At 48.6% G+C, this 18447-nt stretch overlaps 1 protein-coding gene across 1 annotated transcript in view; it reads left to right on the top strand.

Moving 5' to 3' along the window:
- The window catches only part of LOC310851126 (N-acetylglucosamine-6-sulfatase-like), a 34130-nt gene extending 15694 nt beyond the window's left edge, over positions 1-18436 (top strand). Inside the window, exons 2-13 of the mRNA XM_083753303.1 lie at positions 4989-5048; positions 5619-5822; positions 5972-6037; positions 6600-6698; positions 8150-8314; positions 8843-8925; positions 9931-10049; positions 11675-11778; positions 13478-13579; positions 14689-14799; positions 16580-16687; positions 17565-18436. Of these exons, the coding sequence (XP_083609429.1) occupies positions 4989-5048; positions 5619-5822; positions 5972-6037; positions 6600-6698; positions 8150-8314; positions 8843-8925; positions 9931-10049; positions 11675-11778; positions 13478-13579; positions 14689-14799; positions 16580-16687; positions 17565-17708 (1365 nt within the window). The 3' untranslated portion in view covers positions 17709-18436. The remainder of the gene's footprint in view (positions 1-4988; positions 5049-5618; positions 5823-5971; positions 6038-6599; positions 6699-8149; positions 8315-8842; positions 8926-9930; positions 10050-11674; positions 11779-13477; positions 13580-14688; positions 14800-16579; positions 16688-17564) is intronic.
- The last annotated feature ends 11 nt before the right edge of the window (positions 18437-18447 follow it).

Raw genomic sequence — 18447 nt, 5'->3', positions numbered from 1 at the left:
GAATTATCTCATTTAAAACTCTTTTGAGTCTTCCTGCCAAAACGTCAGCAAATATTTTGTAATCCACGTTTAAAAGGGAAATGGGGCGGTAGTTCTTAAGTTGTGTCTTTTCAGTTTCTGATTTTGGTATCAATGTGATGAAAGCTTCCTTCCACGATTCAGGCGCCTTCTTTCCCTCCATAATTTCATTGCTGACCTCCATCAATGGTTGAATCAAATAGTCACTTAATGTCTTATAGTACTTGGAGGTCAAGCCATCTGGCCCTGGAGACTTGCCCAACTTCATATTCTGAATGGCCTGTTCTATCTCTAGTCGTGTTATTTTACTATTCAGGAGTGATCTATTTTCTTGTGATAGTTTTTTAAGTCCATTTTTCTCCAAAAATTTTGCAATCTCTTCCTCCTTTTGTGGCCCTTGAGTGTATAATTTCTTAAAATATTTCTGGAAACATTTTCTAATTTCCACCGGGTTCTGAATATTCCTTCCTTCTATTTCCAAATTTGTTACTATGTTCAGCTTTTGTCTCTTCTTCAACTGCCATGCCAGCAGTTTCCCACATTTATTAGCCGATTCAAATGTTTTTTGTTTCATTGATTTAATCTTCCATTCTATTTCCTGATTTATCAGTTTGGAATATTGTGCCTGATGAAGTTTAATTTCTCTCAAAATCGGCTGTGACTTCGGATTTACTCTTAGTTTCTTCTCTAACTCTTTAATTTTCCCCAAAATCTTGTCCTTTTTCTCATTTTGTAGTCTTTTCTTTATGGCGTTCTGTTGTATCAAGAACCCTCTCATCACAGCTTTGCTTGCGTCCCAGATTGTTCTTTTTTCCACAGCAGTGTTCAAATTTATCTCAAAATAGTCCTTTATTGTTTTTTTGGCCTTCTTGATAATCTCCTGATCTCTAAACAAGTTGTCATTCATCTTCCATCTAAAGGAGCCGGTTGGTAATAATGTCATGTCCATTTTCAACGCGTTATGATCGGAGCAGGTCTTTGGGCAGATTTCCACTTTCTTCACCTTAGGAGCCAGACCTCTAGAAATCCATATTTGGTCAATTCTTGTCCAAGTCAGTTGGGCTTCAGAGAAAAATGTTCCTTCTTTCCCTAAGGGGTTCTTTGTCCTCCATATATCAATCCAGTCCATGTTGTCTGTCATTTCAAAAAAGGTCTTTGGTAGTCTGCCTTCTTTAGTAACCTTTTGGCTTTGTGACCTATCCATGTTTGTAGAAACGATCCCATTCATATCTCCCATCATAATGATGTTATCATAGTCCAGATAATCCAGCATAATCTCATGCAACTTCTTGTAGAATTCTGATTTCCCTTCATTTGGAGCGTAGATTCCTAATATCAAAATTTTCTCTCCTTGGTGCTGTATTTCAATTGCCAAAATTCTTCCATGTTCATCTTTAAATAGAAATTTTGGTGAGAGGCTCTCCTTTGCATATATCACCACTCCTCTCTTCTTAACTAAGTCCGAAGATATAAATTCTTGGCCTAACCTTTTATTTACCAATATTTTTCTGTGGAGCCTAGTCACATGTGTTTCTTGTAAACAAGTAATGTCTAGTTGCTCCTTTTTTAATATGTGAAAGATTTTCTTCCTTTTTTCCGGGCTGTTGCAGCCATTTATATTCCAACTTAAAAGTTGCAGAGACATCCTGGATAGATCTGTTTAGTTTCCTTGGGATGGTATTTTGTTCTGTAAGTCTTCAGGGTTCTGAGGTACAGGCACCTGTGGTGGTTCAGGCCCTGAGGGTAGTTCAAGTCCTTTATGAAGGTCCTCTCCGTAGGCAGTCAAAAACTTATCCCTATCTTCCAAAGTTCTAATTTTAATCTTCTTCCCTCTAAAGGTAAAAGATAGTCCTTGGGGAAAGTCCCACCTAAAGATGATTGAGTTGCTTCTCAGCAGTTTTACTAAATCCAAATATTCAGATCTAAGATCCAACAGCTGTTTAGGAATGTCCTTAAAAATCTCAATTCTTTTGTCCGAAATGTTCAAAGAGCTTCCGTAGTGCAGGCCCAAAATCTTGTCCCTTTCCTCCTTTGATCTCAACGTAATCAAACAGTCTCTGGGCCTTTCTCTCTTTGTGAGTCTTCCAAGTCTGAAGGCTGACACAATTTTAAAATCTTCCTCCTCTAGACCCCAGAACTTGGAGAATTCTTTGGTCAGAAACTCAGCTAGATTACCTTCTTCCACTTCTGGTATCGATCTTATCCTTAAATTAATCTCCCTGTTCCGAAGTTCCAACATGGAGAGATAGGTCTGGTGTTCCCCAACCTGCTTACTGAGCGGCCTTACTTCTTTTTCCAACTCTCCCACTCTTTGGCTGGTCTCTTCGGCCAGTTTCTGATTTTCACCTGCAGCCTCCTTCAGTTGTCCGATTGCTTGTGCATTCTGTGCAACTTGCCCAGATAATTTGTTTAAAGTTTCTGTATTAAGGTCAATTTTCGCAGTTTGTTGGTCAACTTTCCTCTCCAAAGACTCCAATTTCTCAAGAATTCTCTCTAGTACAGAACCAGATCCTCCTGAGGCCATCTCTTCTAGTTGTAAATCCTCAGTTTCTTCCTCCCCTGCCTGTGACAGGGAGGTAACTTTTTCCTCCGAGGGCAAAGTGGGCACAGATGATCTGCGTGCTTGTGAGGCTGCAGTTACGGTTGTCAGAGTTGTTTGTCTGGTTCTTAATCCCTTTCTTTTTGCGCCACTCATTCCAAAGTTATCTAGCAGTCAAGGTCAAGCTGAGTTATTCCCATGGGAAAGCTACGGCCCAGATGGTAGCAGTCAAACAAAGGGCCGGGAAATAGAAAGTAAAACAATGTTTTTGTTGTAAATCCTCAATCCTCTAGGGGGAGCATAAAATGTCCTAGGAAGAAGAGTCCATTCCACATACGAAATCTGAACCAATACTTAGGGATCTTCACAAAAGTAGTTTTAGCAGAGTTGGTTTTAGGTTTGCCACAATATTTCAAGTTGTGCTTACTGGAGTTCCAAAATGCAAGAACGTAACCATTCTGAACTCCCTCAGACTGTCTCAAAGTTTAAATAGAATGTATCCAAATTTGCAGTCTGACAGTTCTACTGCTCAGGCAGTTCTGACACCTGGGCTTCTTAAACAGAATTGTAATCCACAAAGAAAGGAGTGTATAAGTCCTAATAAAAGTCCAAAAATCAATTGCTTACAGTCTTTAAAGGGAAAAGTAATTTCTGCGGGTGCTCAATCTGAGCTGTCAAAAGTTCTCTCTATGCCTCCACTCCTCCTGCTCTTTGCTTTAAAAGTCAATGGCTGCGGAGGACGGACTTCCTTTTCCTCGTCTCGCCGCTTTCAGCTTATTTTCAATATTTTTAGTCCCGAAATTTAGTAAAGTCCTCAATTACTCACGGGTTGTTACGTTTTAGAATCTTGTGTTGAAGGAAGAAAGGTCGGCGCTCACCGGCAACGGCAACGCGGCTTCGCTCCGCTGAATGCGCATAGACCCACAGCGCCGCTACCCCCTCTGCGATCCGGAGCCCCTTACGGGGTTCCCTCAACGTTTCGGGGGTAGCTCCTGGCGCCCGCCGGGTCCCGAGACCGCAGGCTTCCGCTGCCTGCGGTTTTCCAGAATGGGTCTCCGCTTCGCCGTAGCGGACGACCCTTTTCCAGCGCAGCTTCCCTCTCCCGGTTAGGAAAGGGCAGCCATTACCGTTCGCGCCGCCTCCGGAACAGAGAATAGGAGAGACTCTACAGCAGAAGAAGGAACCAGTAGGGGGAGAGCAGGAGTTCCAGCGGAAAGGGAATCGGGGGAGAGGCTCTGGGATACTTCTAGTGAGAACAGTGAGGAGGTAACAAGACCCCCTTTAGCAACCCCCACCCCTCGCCGGAAGCTGTCACGCAGAGAGTCCAGGAGGCGCATGTCTGTCAAACAACTTTTATGTTGGAGTAAGTTCCGTAGACGCCCACTGTCGGATTCTACCAGCGACTGACGGAGTCATGCTTTGGGAGGCTCCGTTAGTGCCTAGGTTTGGGTGACCAGCCAAACCCCAGAGGGATCAAGCTTTTACGCACAAGCAGCTCATTATCCCATCATACTTCCCATCGTACATTCTGGCTTCTTCTCCCACATGCATCTTGGAGATGCAGAAACAAGCCCACGCAACATGCTGCCTGCTTGACGGCACCCTTGGACCCTTAAAAGCGGAGCTTCCTTCCAGAGGTTGTTCTTTCTGACACCCCCTTCAGGACTTCAGTTTATAGTTCTCCTTAAAATGAATTACACAAATGGTGTAACAAATGTAATTGATATGTCCGATGGCTTTTGTGTGTGACAAATATTTCCATGGATTTAGAGCAGGAAATTAAGTATCCATCTTGCAAACCTCAGGGGCTGATGGGAGTTGTAGCCCAACAACATCTGGAGGGCACCAGGTTGGCGAAGGCTGATGTAAGGGAAGGAACGTTTATGACATATCTCCATCTGGCTCATTTTCTTTCACTCGCTCTTACTCTCTTCTCTTAAAATAAAAAATGTTGAAAATGGCAGAGGTCTTGACCTCTTGGTTCAAGACCTGTATTTTGGGCTACCATTATGCTACAATGGACAAAGCATGCCATTTTGCCTTTATTGATGAGGTGCAAAGGTATTTTGGGGAGTGGTTGTGTATATTGAGCCAGACTCAAAGGGTTGCTTTGAAGATTAAATTGCAGAAAAAGAAAATTACCCCCAAACACTCCTATGAACATTTTGTGGCAGGTGTTCCTGAAAATGACTGTAGGCTGCAGAACGTGGAAAGGAGAAGGCCATTCTGCCCTCATCCCAACCATCTTCTGTATCAGGGTTTGGGGGAACCTCTAGCCTTTTGTTTGAGTCCAACTCCTCCCTTACAGCCAGCATGAGCAGCGGCAACGATGAGGAACATGAGAGTTTGTTGGTTAGGTGATCAGCTGTGTGTTCGCAGGCTTATTTTCAGGCCTGTGGCCCAGATGTGACTGTTTTGTTCTATCTTTCAGACCCCCATGAAGAAGACAACATCCCTGATCGGTCAGTTAGGTGCCACTTTTGCCAACGCAGTAAGTATCTGGACAGTGCCACTGAGAATTGCTGTGGGAAGTTTAAACTGATTGTAATCCTTGATGCATTGGGAATAGGAAACAGCCCTGAAGCAGAGAGGGGGTGGTTTCCTCTTTCTCCCCTCTCCATGCTGTTCTTTTATTACATATAAACTGCTAGCTTGTGTCCACTTCAGGTTTTTTCCTAAGCTAAAACACCCCAGCTGCTAGACTGGGAACTGGGAACAGCTGCTGGAACCCCATAACACCAGTCCTGAAAGATTGACTCCCAGTACATTTCTGAGCACAATTCAAAGTGCTGATGCTGACCTTTAAATAGCCTTGGCCCTGTAGACCTGAAGGCATGCCTGGGGCAACCCAGCCACGTGGGTGGGGCACGAGAAATAAATTATTAATATTAATATTAAGCCTTTCTTGGTAGAGAGCGGCTGCAAACGACCCCAGCTTGGATGCTGGCGGCGCCCCTGCTGAGTTTGGGGAGATGCTTGGGCCAGTACCCAGATTGGGGAGGGAGGGATGCTAATTTGTAGGGCAGAGGCTGACCTCCTGAATGGACATGTCGCCCTCCAGTTTGCAGTCACTCCTCTGTGCTGTCCAAGCCGCAGCAGCATCCTGACCGGCAGATACCCTCACAACCACCTGGTGAGGAACAATTCCTTGGAGGGCAACTGCAGCAGCCCAGCCTGGCAGAAGTTTCAGGAGCCATTCACCTTCCCGGTTTACCTACAGAGGCAAGGCTACCAGACCTTCTATGCTGGCAAATATCTCAACCAGGTAAAGTCCTCTGCAGACAAATGCCACTGATGCCCAAATATTATACGCAAATGATGGGTGTTCTCTGGCCATCCACATCACCTCTCCTTGCCTTTAAAAGCCGTGTGCATGCCTTTTGCATCTGACTTGGCGACTCTCCTCTATTACAGTATGGGGACCCCAAAGCAGGAGGCATTCAATATATGCCACCAGGCTGGAGCTACTGGTTAGGTCTGGTGAGTAGGTGCCCTTCTCTCTCTCTCTCTCTCTCTCTCTCTCTCTCTCTCTCTCTCTCCCTCTCCCTCTCCTAAGTTCACAGCAGGCTAGGTGACCCAGTGAGATCCATGGGGCAGAGTGCTGGACTTTGATGTGCAGGATCCAGATCTGACCTCTGCTCAGAACTGAAGTTTGCCAGGTGGCCTTTGCTGAGAATCTACATTCTTGTAGATCTCAGAGGTATCTCATACAACCAAAGAGTTGGAAGGGACCCTGAGAATCATCTAGTCCAGGGGTCAGCAAACTTTTTCAGCAGGGGGCCGGTCCACTGTCCCTCAGACCTTGTGGGAGGGCTGGACTATATTTTGAAGGGGGAAAAAGAACACGTTCCTTTGCCCCACAAATAACCAGAGATGCATTTTAATTAAAAGGACAGTCTACTGCCTCGGCTGGCTTCCATCTGTAATACTGTACTTCCTTATTGTGGGGCGGCCCAGTGCCAAGATCCTGGTGTTCAGAACAGTTTCCAGAGCTGGCTCTTTGGTGACTCGATTCATCATCACTTTGTGCCTCTTTCCATAGGTGGGGAATTCCAAGTACTATAACTACACTCTTTCAGCCAATGGACACGAGGAGAAGCACGGGGAGCACTATGAAGAAGACTATCTCACAGACATCATTGTGAGTTGTCCCTCCATGTCACCTTCGTTTCTGGCTTCTCAGATCCCCCTGCGATCAAGTAGCTAGACCACTGGAAGGGCAGCCCCATTCAACAGTCAGAATGCTTTCTTTCGGTGTCATCAATTAGTCCAAAAAACAGTCATATTGCATTGGCTCATTTATGTCTGTCAAGGAAAGAACTAAAGTGAGAAAGAGAACATTGAAGCTGGAAGACGGCCTGCCAAGTCTCTGACGTTCATCTCTTTCCTCCAGAAACTCTCCCTTCGTGGAAAGGATCTGTAGTCTTCCCTGCCGGCCTCTTTTTCTCCCACTTCTCCACTCTTGGCTTTCAGGAGAAGAGCTTTTCCAATCAAACAAGAGGCCTCCCCCCTCTGCCTCTGCTTCTCTGTTGCAGCAGCCAGACATCAGTTGAGTCTGTAATAGGTGGGGCACTGAGGCCTAGAGCAGCGGTGGGCAGCCTCAGGCTGCGAGGGGCCAAAGGCATCCTTCTAGGCCTCTCTGGCCCAGCCTTCCTTCACATCCTCCTTGGCTGTTTTTGCCTGGCTAGAACGGGTGCTTAAATCATGACTCTCATTTGCCTGGATGGGGGTGGAGAGGGGTTTGTGTAGAAACTAGCTGACGGATAAAATTTATATTCATTGCCCACCACTTTTTGCCTCTGGCCCTGCCCCCCACAGGCATGTGGTTCCCCCGAAGATTGCCTGGGGAGGAAGGCAGGCATCTCTTGGAAAGCGTTTCCCCAGCCCTGATTCAGTGAAGTGGGTAGAATGTTTTCATGTGCACTTTGGCAGGACAAGCAAAACAGTTTCCCTGCTGTTGGTTGCAAGTCAGGAAAACACACCCATCTACCAGCACCTGGAAACTCAGCATGATAGAGAGAGAAAGATTGTCTATGACTGCATGAGAAAGTGGCACTTTAGAATCCCATGCTTACTTTGAAAGTTAACTCCATCAAAATCCTTAGGACAGGGTGAATCTTGTTGGCCACGGACTGTGCTGGCTGAGCTGATGGCAGCTGGAGTCCGCACAACATCTGGAGGGCCACAGTTTCCACATCCGTGAAAATGGGACTTCAGAGGAAAGACATGGGAAATACGCTATCTATTTCTCTTTCAAAACCCTTAACCTGTGGAGCAAGGTACAGTCGTACTTGGAAGTCAAACGGAATCTGTTCCGAAAGTCCGTTTGACTTCCTAAACATTTGGGAAGCAAAGCGCAGCTTCTGATTGGCTGCAGGATGTTCGGCTTCCAAAAATAGTTAACAAACTGGAACACTCACTTCCGGGTTTATGGCATTCAGGAGCCAAAATGTTCAAGAACTAAGCTGTTTGAAAACCAAGGTACAGCTGTATTTTACCCCTTCCATGCCTCCCTAGGATTCCCTCCCATGGCACCACGGCTTGAGCCATTCGTCTCTTTCTTTGTCCTTCCCCACCCCTTCCCTGCTGCAGACCAACCGGAGCCTCCAATTCCTGGAGAAGCTTTCCCACCCTCCTTTTCTCATGGTTCTGGCTCCACCTGCTGCACACGCCCCCTGGACGGCCGCCCCCCACTACAAGTCGGCATACAGCAGCATCAAAGCGCCACGCAATGGAAGCTTCAACATCCACGGAAAGGTGAGTCCAAAGGCCTTGATGTGGGCAGCGAGCTTGAAGGGCTCATGGGCAGCTCCATAGGCGGCTGCTCTCTCTGCTTCTCTCAGGGCAAGATGCTTCTCAGGCAGCCCTATGGTGGCAGCTGGGAACAGGGAGGTCACTTCCACAGGAACACCAGGATCTAATGGTGGGCGTCTTGCCAGGCTCTTCTGCCTTGGAAGATGCCTTCTTAAGTGGCAAGTTGCTGCCACTGCTGGAGTCATAATCAGTACGCAGCAGAGGACAAGCGAGGAAGCAGGAGCTTTCATTCCGTGGTCCCAGAGAACTGCAAAGACAATAATAATCAAAGAATTGTGGCACTTATGTGCGTTTCTTACTGTATTTTGTTTTTTAAGAAGTAAATCAGAATTTTAAAATGGCAAGTGTTAAATCCACGGGGGAGGGGGAAGAGCACAAGGGTGATGGTGTCATCAGGTCCAAGTCTTTTCTCCAAATATTTGCCATCTGGATTCTGTTGATAAAGCCTCCACAATCTTCTTCCCTTTATAGGACAAGCACTGGTTGATAAGGCAAGCAAAGACTCCCATGTCAAACACATCCATTGAGTTCCTGGACAACGTCTACAGGGAACGGTAAGAAAGGGTCCAAAACGCCACTCGTAGGAGCTGGGGGAAACCACTTCTCTGTAGAAGCTTGAAAGGAGTGAGGCCTTGGGGGGGGGGGAGAGACATTTGTGGGGGCTTTTATCCAAAGTCACTGGGAGACCCTGACGGAGACAGACGTCTGAGAGGCAGTGAGACTCAGGTGTTGTGCATCTTCCTTCAACCTGACATCCTTCCGATGCTTTGGACTACAACTCCCACCAGCCATTGCTGGTGTAGATGTGATGTGAGATGTGATGTATAGTGAAGCTGTGAAGTGAGAAGTACCTGGTCAAAGAGTAATGGGCACAATTCCACGTTGCCTAACTGTAGTATTGAGTCTTCAGGAATGGGAAATGTGTGGGCCTCTGGATGTTGCTGAACTCCATCTGGCAGGCAGGAGGCCCTTGACGCATGCCCCACAGCTCCAGGACCCATTGAACTAGAGCCAACGCCCTCCCAGGCCCCCTTCCCCTGGGCCTGATCAACTGAGTGCCTCCCAAAACATGTTAAGGGAGTGCACTAAGCGGGAGGCATGGAGCCCAGGAGAAGGGTCCTCCTTCAGACAGGATTGGCCCTTTAAGGCCTGCCCACTTGGACCTCCTTTCTGGGCATCTTCATGGAACCAGAACAGGACAGTCCCTTTCAGGACCCTGGCTGCAAACTTTCCAGAAGCATCTGCCTAGCTGCTGTTGGAAAGTGAACATTGGACTATGGACCCTTGGTCTGACCCAGCAGGACTCTTTGAAGATTGCCTGTTTGTGCAGGGTCAACAGTAGAGGCACAGACTCTTCCCTCATACACTGAGTGGCTTCCCTGCTGCTTCAATAATGCAATTTATTGTGATAGCTTGATCTGTTGCACCAAAATGTTGTTGAACTACAACTCCCATCATCCTGTTTCTGGCTGAGACTGATGGAAGTCATAGTCCACAACATCTGGAGGGTACCACATTGCTACCTCTGCAATATATAGTATGTCCTCATATTCTTGCAGGTGGCAGACTCTGTTGTCTGTGGATGACATGGTGGAGAAGATTTTTGAAAAATTGAAGTCCCTTCACCTGTTGGACAGCACATACGTGTTCTATACTTCAGATCATGGTTACCACACAGGTGAGTTGAGGCCTGCTTTTGCCACAGAACCTTGGGGGGGGGGACCTGTGGGGTGGTGGGGGAATAGCTCCAATGTCTCTTTCAGTGGCAAACTGGTGGAATGTGTAGGGATGAATCAGGCCAGGGTTGCAAACAGGATGGATGATGGCAATGGGCTGTCCGTGGAGCTGCCCTTGAAGACAACTTGGAAACTTTCCTTGGTCCAAAATGCAGTGGCCAGATTGCTGACTGGAGTTGCTTTTAGAACTCATGTAACCCCTGTTTCTAAAACAGCTGCATTGGCTGGCGGTTTGTTTGTGGGCCCAATTCAAGGTGCTGACATTAATGTTTAAAGCCCTAAACTTTGACTCCGGGTATCTGAAAAGACAGCCTCCTTCCTTGAAGAACATCTGGAATACTAAGATCAGCAGGGGGTGGCGCTCTCTTGGCCATTCCACCACCCTCAGCAGCTGGGCGAGGGAGGCCTGGGAGAGAGAGTTCCCAGGCAGCCCTAAGGCTCTGTGCATCCTCCTCCTCCTCCTCGCAGAGCTGGACCTGGCAACATAGCTACGGTCTTTGGAAAATGCCTAAAGCAAACCTCTTTACCTTGCCCTCGGGGAAGGACCCACCCTAATTTCGTGATTGTCAGCTGTTTTAAGCTTCTTATAATGTATTTGAGATTATGTACCTCTCCCTAGGGCCTGAGGGTGAAGGGAGGGTAATAAATTAAAATAATGATGTTGTGAGCTGCTGCTTCAACCAGTCCCCGTCCGTGTGGCCAAGGGCTAGGAATCATGGGAGTTGTAGTCCAGCAGCATCTGCTTTCCGCCTCTTGTGTAGGCCTCTAACCAGAACTCCTTTTGTGCTGGGGGTGGAAGCCAAGAGGCTGTTGTCCATGAGAAATGGCAAAAAACTAAGACTAAGGTCTAGTTTCTCACCACCGGCTATGCACTTAACTCTCGGGCTGACATCCAATGATTTTTTTTTAAAAAAGTAGTCAATTCCCCGCCCCCACCTTGTGGTTTACATTAAAAATTATGCCACATGATCCTAGTGAGGTTAACTGCTTGCATTCTAACATTCAAGTGCATTGATATTCACACCTTTTTCTTCATATCTCTGTAAATGTTTAGTGGTTTACTTAGAAAAAGGAAACGGTAAATGCAGGGAAGGGTGGTTTCATGAGGGGGACCTCAAAGGCCCTGAGGGGGCCAGAGCCCTGATGGCAGCAAGGACAGACTCTTGACCTCTGGGGCTGAATGAGCAGTCAGAGGGGAGCGTGTTTCATTCCCAATGGGGGTTTGTGCCCCGAGTGCCACCCCCACTGAGAGCTCATGGGGGGCTAATGGCTAAGACTGGTCTTGGCCAGCCTGGTGCCCTCCTGATGGCTGGGGCTGATGGGAGTTGCAGTCCAAAGCAGGTTGTCAAAAGCTGATTAAAAGTGTTGGAATGTGGAGACCTGGGTTCAAATCCTCACTTAGCCAGTGACCTTGGGACGGTCATACTCTCTCAGCCTAAGCTGCCTCACAGGGTGAAGCACTTGAGCTTCTTGAAGGAAATGTGGGGTGCAAATGTAAGAAATAAATAAATAGGTCCTGCTTTTTCTGGGGGGGGACTCCAGTCAGGATTTGTTTTTGCCTCCCCAGGTCAGTTTTCACTGCCCATTGACAAGAGGCAGCTTTATGAGTTTGACATCCGGGTGCCGCTGCTGGTGCGAGGTCCAGGCGTCAAGCCAAATCAGACTCACCTGGTGGGTGTCTTTCTTTCTTTCCCCCGACTCAAGTGTTTGAGCTGAAGGAGTCCTAACTCAAGCGCTGCTTTCCTTGCAGAAAATCCCAGGTTCTGCCCTGACTATCTCCAGTTAAAAAGATCTCAGGTTGCTGAAGGGGAAAGATTTCTGCTCGAAGCCTCTAGGGACGCTCAATATTAGGCTGTGGCAAAGCCATATCTTCATAAGCTCAGAGCATCTGCCTTGTATGCAAATGTCTCAAGTTAGATCCCTGGCTTCCCACGGTAGGGCTGGGAGAAGACCCCTCCTGAGGTCCGGGAAAGCTTCTGCCAGGCAGCGTAAAAAGCAATGCTGAATTGTATGGGCCGAGGGCCTGAGCTGGTAGAAGGCAGCTTCCTGGGTGAGAGTAAAGGAGTCCCCTAATTTTTCAGCCAGGCCTATTTGCTGGATGGTCATTGCACTCAAAGCGTGAATCTCTGTCTCTGTGGACATTTTGTGGAGTTGGGAACTATAGTCAGTGAACTCACTTTGAAACATGTAGAATTCTAAAATTTCCAGAAAAAAGCTGAGTTAGAACCTTCCTTCCTGACATACTACTTTTCTATTGTCAAGAGTTTGATTTTTTAACATCTTTTTATTTTTCAAATTGTAACAACAAAAACAGCCAATTAGATAAAATGAATCCTTCTGGTGAATGCACAGGCATGTCTCCCATTTTACAATAAATGTCCAGCATATAATTCCAAGTGGCCTTGTCACATACTGTGCAGTCAGGAGGTTTTGATTCTTGTGTCGATCTCTGTGTCTTCTTCTTTCAACTACTATATGTTTTGGGAAACTGTCTGTTGCTATGCATTTGGAAACCTCTTAACCAAATTTTGCATGATAGTTCCTGAAGCCAACAATGTGGTTTTTGTCTGAATAAAGTTGGGTGTCATTTTGAAATGAGATGGTGGGCTGAACCTTCCAAAAGGGCACTTTTTAGTTTCTTGGCATTCCTAGGCTACTACGAAGAAATACCGTATTTTTTGCACCATAGGGCGCACCGGACCATAGGGCGCAGCCAGTTTTTTTGGGGGGAAATAAAGGGGGGGGGAATTTTTTTCCCCCAGGCGCGGGGCTGGGACGGGGGAAGCTCGAGCTTCCCCCGACCCCAGCCCCCAAACAGGCAAGTCTCCGCAAGCCGTGGGAGCGCTCCCGCTGCTTGCGGAGAGGTCCGCGAGGCCTGGATGCGCTGTGCTCAGCGCGCGCAGGCTTCAGCATGCAGGCAACTCTCCGCAAGCAGCGGGAGCCCAGCGCTGTCCCCCGAGTTTGCGGGGCTGGCGACGGAGAGGGGCAGGCTTCTCCCCCCCGCCAGCCTTCTAGCCAAGTCGGGGGACAGCGGGAAGGGCGCGCTGCGCCTCTCCCGCTGTCTCCCGAGTTTGCGGGGCTGGCGACGGGGAGGAGCAGGCTTCTCCCCCCGCCAGCCTTCTAACCAAGTTGGGGGACAGCCGGATGGCAGCGTTCCGCCTCCCCGCTGTCCCCAGAGCTTGTGGGGCTGGCGGAGGGGCTCTCCAGGCTTCAGCGAAAGCCTGCATTCGCACCATAGGACGCACACACATTTCCCCTTCATTTTTGGAGGGGAAAAAGTGCGTCCTATGGTGCGAAAAATACGGTAATTGCCTTGAACTGGATAGCTGGATGGCTTCTGTAACTCTGTCCCATATTGTTTTCCTCTCAGGAACCTGTCCTCAACATCGATCTGGGACCCACCTTCCTAGATATCGCAGGTATCGATGCATCTCAGACCTCCATGGACGGACAGTCTTTCTTGCCTCTGTTGGTAATAATTTGCCCAGAACTTTCTAGAATAAACAGGGGAATTTTGTGTGTGTGTGTTGAATAAAGGGGTTCTCTGGAGTCCTGTAGACAAGCAAATTTTCAAACTTTACACAATCTTCTTTCTGCCAAAGGATCCTTTGCTCAGAACTCTTGTCATTTAAGTCCTGAAGGAAACTCTGCTATGTACAACGATGTGGCTGGAAATAACTCCACATCTTCAGTTTCTGTGTATCATTGGAAGCAAAAGACTCTCAAGCTCCCTTTGCTTGCCTTGAGAGTCTTGTTGTGTACAAGGAGCTGTGGGACCCGTTTACCGGTCCTGCTCCTGAGACTTCCCTGGCCTCTTCCCTGACAGCTGCATGTTGAGGGTGGATATCTGCAATATGTCCCAGCTGGGGCTGATGAGAGTTGGAGTTCAAAATCCCCAGAGGACCCCAGGTTGGCCTAGGTGAAGCCTGCACATCTGCATAGCAGCAGCCCTGCTTGAAAGGGATTCTGGGCTCGGAGGGGGAAGTGTGGGCTGTCATATGCATTTGATGTCCATGAGCAAGAGATGCAGCGTAGGAAGTGCATTTTGAAGCATATGGCAGAAACAACGAACTGTGCTTTAAGATTTGTGGTATGCATGACACTTTGGAAGTGGGACTAGATTGCTACTGGTGGGCCCTTGGCTGCTGCTCCCTTAGCTGGCTTGTGCCTTTGTCTGTCCTTCCTCCTGCTGCTGTGGGACTTCTGCAGACCCCTTGGAGCTCCCACGCAAACTCTAGAGCTGGAATGGGGAGTGGCGGCCCTTCAGCTGTTGCTGGACTACAACTCCCATCAGCTCCCATTGTCCCTTGACCCTGCTGTCTGGGGATGATGAGAGTGGGAGTCCCTACAACTGGAAGGTCACAGGTACCCTATCCCTGCTCCAGAGCACACCTTCACCTGTGGCTGTATTCTTGACATGCCACAGTAGAGGGGACAGGCTGCCATTTCAGGGCATTTGCTCTGGATGTCTAGACTGGGCCAGAAAACCCAGAGAGCCTGTCAGGGATGCGGTCTTGAGAGTTTTTATTTTTATTTGTAACAGCGGGTGATGCTTTCTGAAATGTGTTTCCTTGGCTCCAGGTGAATGAGACACACAAGAACAGGTGGCGGTCGGATTTCCTGGTGGAATACACTGGTGAAGGCCACACTCACCGAGACCCCCACTGCCCTGCCTTGGGGCCAGGCGTGTCGGTGAGTGCTGGCTCTGGAAGCACAGAGATGCCTAGAGCACTCTGCATTTCTTACAAATGTCCAAATCTTCTGCTACAAGAGAAACTGGATCCTGCAGACTGCCTAGAAATTATACACAGGATGCAAAGTGGCATAAATCTGCTGATTGTGTCTGGAGGGGAGGATTTCACCCCAAAAATTTACTTGATTTGACCATGGGGTACTCAGTGTGGTTCTCCTTGGTGCCTCCCAATGATTACAGTTTTTTAAAAAACAAGGCGCTGCCCCCCTTCTTGCCCTGCTTTCCCATTCTCCTTTCCTCCTGACCAGGCCCCCTCCTTTTACACCTCCTCCACAGCTTGCCCCACCTCCTTTTAAAGGAGGTGGGATTTAACAGAGCAGGAGAGCCTACTTCCAAGTAGACATGTTTACACAGCACCTCTTCCCTTCCCCTCGTGCCGCATGCTCTACTTCCTCATTCACCTGCCTGCTTGCAGCTTGTCATACTGCAGGTGGCTGCGTGATAACAGTCTTATGTTTTTATGTAGAAGAAATAAGGTTTTTTGTGGAGGCAGAAATTGTCTGTTTTGTTGTTGTTGTTGTTGTTCTCTCTCTCTCTTTTAGTTATTGCTTTCTGTTCTCCACCCCAGATTTAGAGTGTTGGACTAGCCAAGGCTTCAAATCCCCAGTCTGCCCTGGCACTCACCAGGTGACCTTAAACTAGCCACTCTCCCACAGGGTTGGTTTTAGATGGAGGAAGGGCAGGATAAAAAATGTAACCAATGAGCTCTGCCTAGCTTTACTTTTCAAGAGAGGGATGCCTTGTGCAGCAGAGGAACAGGTCCTGCTCTGCCGCTCCCCCAGAGGTGGTGCTAAAGGGTGTTTCAGGCTTTGGCCTCTCCAGTAGGAAGTTTTGCCCTGAGGCTTGCTGGGCTTGAAATTTGCCTATGCAAAGGGGGTTTGCTCACCTTAGTTTACATAAAGTCTGCTTCAGCCTCAGTCCCCCTGCTCACAGCACTGAGGGAAGCCAACGCTCTTCTCCTCATTCCTGCTCTTATCTTGCAGTCCACATTCCTAGCTCCCACCTCATCTCCCACTTAGAGTTTCCACTTGCTTAGCACAGGTTGGAATTATGCCTTTTGCCCATCACATTGGGGTTGTGCTCAGATTAGACCCTTTGAAATTAGTGGCCCTAAATTAGGCATGTCCATTGATTTCAGTGGGTTGGAGACACCCCCATGAGTCTGGAGCAGAAGTGCCTCCAAACCTGCTTTCAAAGGGTTGAAAGAGATGGGGGAAGGGCTGGAAGTTGTGTTCTTTGGAAACCCAGGGACCTGCACAGTGTTGCAGTACAGCATGCTTCAGCCAGCCATGCCCTCTTCAGGAGACTCCATTCCATCCCCTCCTCCTATGGAATGCTCAGCACGGCCACTGAGCACACTCAGCCCTCATTAGGCCTGTTTGGAAAAGGGCAGGCTACCTTCTCAGGCCCCCTCCCCACAAAAAAGTGGGCAAGGGGCATAGCTCAGGGATAGGGACTTCTGCTGTGTGGATAAAAGGCCCCAGGTTTGATCCCTGGCCTCTTGGAGAGCTGCTCCCAGTCCATGTGGACAGTCCTGAAGCAGATGGACCAGTGGTCTCCCTTGGTATCAGGATGCCTCTGGATATTTCTGCCCCCCTTGTCTCCCTCAGGGGCCCTGTGGGCACTCGTCAGCTGAGTTTGTTGTTGGAGGGAATGTTGCAGTCTTGGGTAGGTGTTAGATTTGAATAAAGCCTCTCTCCCCCTCTCTCCCTTTGGCAGCAATGCTTCCCTGACTGTGTGTGCGAGGATGCCTTCAACAACACGTATGCCTGTGTGCGCACACTAAGCCCCATCAACCTGCAGTACTGTGAGTTTGCAGATGCCCAGGTGAGCACCGTCTGCCCCTCCTGTCCTGACCGAGGCCCAGAGAGAGGGCCACACCCTGTCCCTGTTGATGGTCAGCAGTGGCCTCCAAGGGATGCTGCCACACAGCAACCGTTCCCAGCCTCTTCATGCAGACATCATTCACTGAGGAGCCATAGCAGAGGAGTCTGGTGCATATTCTGGGGTGCACGTTTAATCACAGAAGGGTGTGCCAGGACCAGCTAGCCCTCACTCTTGGCCTGGGTCAGGCTTAGGTTTAAAATATTCTGTTGAATTTAATTTGTTTCCAGCCTTTCCTAACAAGTTCCCAGGGTGGGGTGCATAAATTCAGTAGAACATATGAAATACAATTAAAGCACCGCTTAAAACCATAATTGAAACTCAACAATCCTTACTGTGCAGAAGTGGCAAGGGGAACAAGCTGATCTAAAATAGCTCCCCAAAGCCTGGGAGAAGAGTTGTCCCCCCTCAGGGGACACAAAGAGCACCAGATGTACTTCTGAGGGGAGGGAGTTCCGTAACTGCCATCACCACCGGCACATTCAGGCTGGTCTGTACGGGACAAGGCACTTCTTCAGGTATTTCGAACCCAGGTCATTTAAGGCTTTCTACATTCACATAACCAGCTTAAATTGGATCAGAAGCAAACTGGCAACCATTGCAGGTCTTTGAGGAGAGGAATAGTAGGTGTCCTGCTGGCTGGATGCTGATCTATTGCAGCAGTTGCAGCTTCTGAACTGTCTTCAAGGGCAGCCCCACATATAGTACATTGTAGTAGTAGAAGTTGTTGAGGATTTTGTCTTCTTTCCTTTAGCAAATTGTGACTTCTGCCCCTCCCCTTGGGGGGGAACTCTCTTTCTCCCTGTCTTTTCTCTTGCAGAATTTTGTAGAAGTCTATAACCTGACTTCGGACCCACACCAGCTCTTCAACGTGGTGAAAACTGTGGACCCTTCACAGCTGGAGCAGATGAACCAGAGGCTGATCAAGCTGCAGGCCTGCTCTGGCGCCACCTGCCGCTCCTGAGGGAGCAGCAGCACAGCTCTTGCTGTGGGTCTGTGCCGAGGGGAACACGGAGCCCACTCTGGGTCTCTCTCCCCTCCCTCTCTCTCTCTCTCTCTCTCTCTCTCTCTCTCCATTTACTGGCCTCCCCTCTTTTCTCTGCTCTTAAGCCAAAGTTGATGCTGATTTTTTCCTTTCTGGGTCCTTTCCTGGAGGGTGTGGTTGGCAGGAGAGAGGGATGGGGGGTGAAAGTGCCTGTGCCAGATTTCCCCATCAAAATGCTCCAATATCCCATCCTGCCTCTTGCTGCTCACCTACACCTTGCCTTTGCCACCAGACTCTGCAACTGGCAGGTCGGATTTCACCACTGGGGGGGGGGGCAGGGCTGATACCTACTGTCAGTTGCTGACCAGCAGCCCCACTCTCAGGGGCTCCCCATGGCCAGCTGGTGAAAGATTGCTTCCCCTCCTCTCCCTGGCCTTGTTGGGGGTGTCTGGGACCCCGCCTTTAATCACGAATCAGTATTGCAGATTCTGCCCTGCAGCGCCTTCTTTCCCCCCAGAGAGCTGGAGGTGCTGCCTGTCCTTTTGTGACTGTCATGTGCCTTGTAACTCCTCCGCTTTGAGAAGTTCTGATTCTGATCAACTCCTGCAGCAGCTCGGGCAGTTGCTGTGTTGTCTCGCCTGTGCCTCTCTGCCTTAAGTGCTGTGAAAAGAAATAGAATGGAATAAAGGACTTGTTTGTTAGAAAAACTGATCTGGAC

The sequence above is a fragment of the Podarcis gaigeae genome, assembly GCF_964106915.1.
Source record: "Podarcis gaigeae genome assembly, chromosome: 8".
Taxonomy (NCBI): domain Eukaryota; kingdom Metazoa; phylum Chordata; class Lepidosauria; order Squamata; family Lacertidae; genus Podarcis; species Podarcis gaigeae.
The sequence above is the reverse complement of the archived record's forward strand: the minus strand, read 5'-3'. Positions and strand labels throughout refer to the sequence as shown.